This window comes from Lepidothrix coronata, unplaced genomic scaffold (assembly GCF_001604755.1).
Source record: "Lepidothrix coronata isolate B3197 unplaced genomic scaffold, Lepidothrix_coronata-1.0 Scaffold421, whole genome shotgun sequence".
Lineage (NCBI taxonomy): Eukaryota > Metazoa > Chordata > Aves > Passeriformes > Pipridae > Lepidothrix > Lepidothrix coronata.
The window spans coordinates 45,371-47,277 of NW_016690601.1; the positions used below are offsets into that span (position 1 = coordinate 45,371).

Sequence of the window (1,907 nt, forward strand, 5' to 3'; positions counted from 1 at the left end):
CCCCATCCCCAGGGACAGCCCCCCCCCCCAGGGACAGCCCCCCCCCCCAGGGACAGCCCCTCACCCTTTGCCGCTGCTCCCGCCTGGTCTCCTCCAGCTCTCGGCTGAGCCGCCCCAGCTCCTGCAGCGCGGCCCCCACCCGGGCCTCGGGCCCGTCCCGCAGCAGGATCGAGCTCTGCCTGTTCGCCTCCTTCTGCTGCACCAGCATCTGCCCGCGGGGCCGGCTCAGCGAGGGACCGACCCCCGGGCCACCGAAATGCGCTTTGGGGGCACTGGGGGCAACCCCCCCCCGGCCCCACGGCAGGGTGGGTGCCCGGGAGAATCCCACCCAGCCCGGGATCCAGCGGTGGGACGAGCACTGGGGTGCCAAGGGATGCCGAGACAAGCACCCCCCGCTCTCCCCCCCCCGGGGGTGCCCCCCACCCTCAGAACCGCCCGAGGTCTGCGGGCACCTCGTGGGCGAAGGCTTCGGCGTGGAGCCGCAGGTCCTGCTCCAGCTCCAGCTGCTCCAGCGCCTCCCAGTAATCCTGGGCGACGATCTGGGACACTGCCGGTGACAGCGGGGGTCGGGGGGGGCCGGTGGCAGCACGGGGGGCACGTGCCACCATAAACACCTTGGCACAGCCGCCCCCGCGGGTGGGACACCCCCTCCCTGGCCATCCCCTCGCAGCTCCCGGCCTTTGGCTGCACCAGTTCGCCAGACGTTGCAGGGCACTGGTGGCACTGGGAGCTGCCAGGGGCTGGGCAGGGGCCGGGGGGACCCCGCTCACCTCTCTTGAAGGACCTCAGTGCCCGCTGGCTGGTGCCCAGGGCCGTCCTGAGGCGCTGCCGCTCCTCCTGCTCCAACTCCAGCTGCGCCAGGACAATTCCCCCCCTCAGCCCCGGGTTCACTGGGGGGTCCCACCGTGCCCAGTCCACCCCCCCGGGACATCAGGGGCTGTAGAGGGGGGTCTTCCCTCCCAAACCCCTGCCCTGAGCTCAGCGAGGAGCCGCAGGGATGAGGAGGGGACGAGGAAGGAGGAGGAGGGGGGTCCTGCCCGGCCGGGGTTCCCGGGAGGTACCTGGGAGGTACCTGGGAGGTACCTGGGCCTGCAGGTGCTGGTTCTGCCTCTGCAGCTCCTGGACCTGCCCCGTGAGCTCCTCCTGCTGCTCCAGGAGCCGGGAGAGCTGTTCCTGCAGATCTGGGAGCAAAGGGGGGCACGAGGGGTGGGAAAGGGGGTGTGAGGGGTGGGAGAGGGGAGTGCAGCCCCCCCTCAAGCCGGACCCAGTCCCCAGGTCCCCCCTGGCCCTGCTGTGTCTCCAGGGGCCCTGCTGGAAGCTGGATCTGGGAAGTGGCCCGGAGGGAAGGATGTGTGGCAATGGGGGTGGGACCCCCGGGGTCGTGCTCAGCACCCCGAGCACCCCAAGGGTGACCCCAAGGGTGAGCCCAGGGGTGGAGTCAGAGGATCTCCTGCACACGGGGGGTTTGGAGGGAATGGGGTGACCCCAGGGGTCCGTCCCCGCGGAAGGGCATCTCTACCAGGGGAGCAGCCCCTCGAGGGGAGCTCCCCCAGCCCCCTCGGCTCCCCCAGGCTGCAAACAGCCGGAATCGCCGACGTGGGAAAACAGGATGGGAAAGGGGAAGCGGGGGCAGCTGCGCTTTCCCTTCGCCGTTCGCGGCTCATTTCGGTATCGCTTTCGCCTGGTTTGACCCCGGCCGGGGCTCGGGCACAGCCCAAACCGCGGCTAAGCCGGGCTTCGGGGACACTGCGGGGGGGGACCCTGGGACGGGATGGGCTGGGCCGGGACCCCCCCGGCTCACCTGGGAGCTGCTGCCCGGAGCGCGGGGCAGGGTCGGGGTCCTCCTCTGCCGTCACCCCTTCGGGTGGCATCTCCTCGGGTGTCCCCTCCTCGGGTGTCCCCTCCTC

The 1,907-nt window shown here is 71.7% G+C and overlaps 1 protein-coding gene across 1 annotated transcript in view; it reads right to left on the bottom strand.

Moving 5' to 3' along the window:
• The window catches only part of LOC108509864 (shootin-1-like), a 5,155-nt gene extending 3,255 nt beyond the window's left edge, over positions 1-1,900 (bottom strand). The window contains exons 1-5 of the mRNA XM_017839456.1: positions 1,802-1,900; positions 1,084-1,181; positions 771-852; positions 453-547; positions 55-208 (exon numbers count right to left, since the gene is read on the bottom strand). Of these exons, the coding sequence (XP_017694945.1) occupies positions 55-208; positions 453-547; positions 771-852; positions 1,084-1,181; positions 1,802-1,871 (499 nt within the window). The 5' untranslated portion in view covers positions 1,872-1,900. The remainder of the gene's footprint in view (positions 1-54; positions 209-452; positions 548-770; positions 853-1,083; positions 1,182-1,801) is intronic.
• Positions 1,901-1,907: the final 7 nt, after the last annotated feature.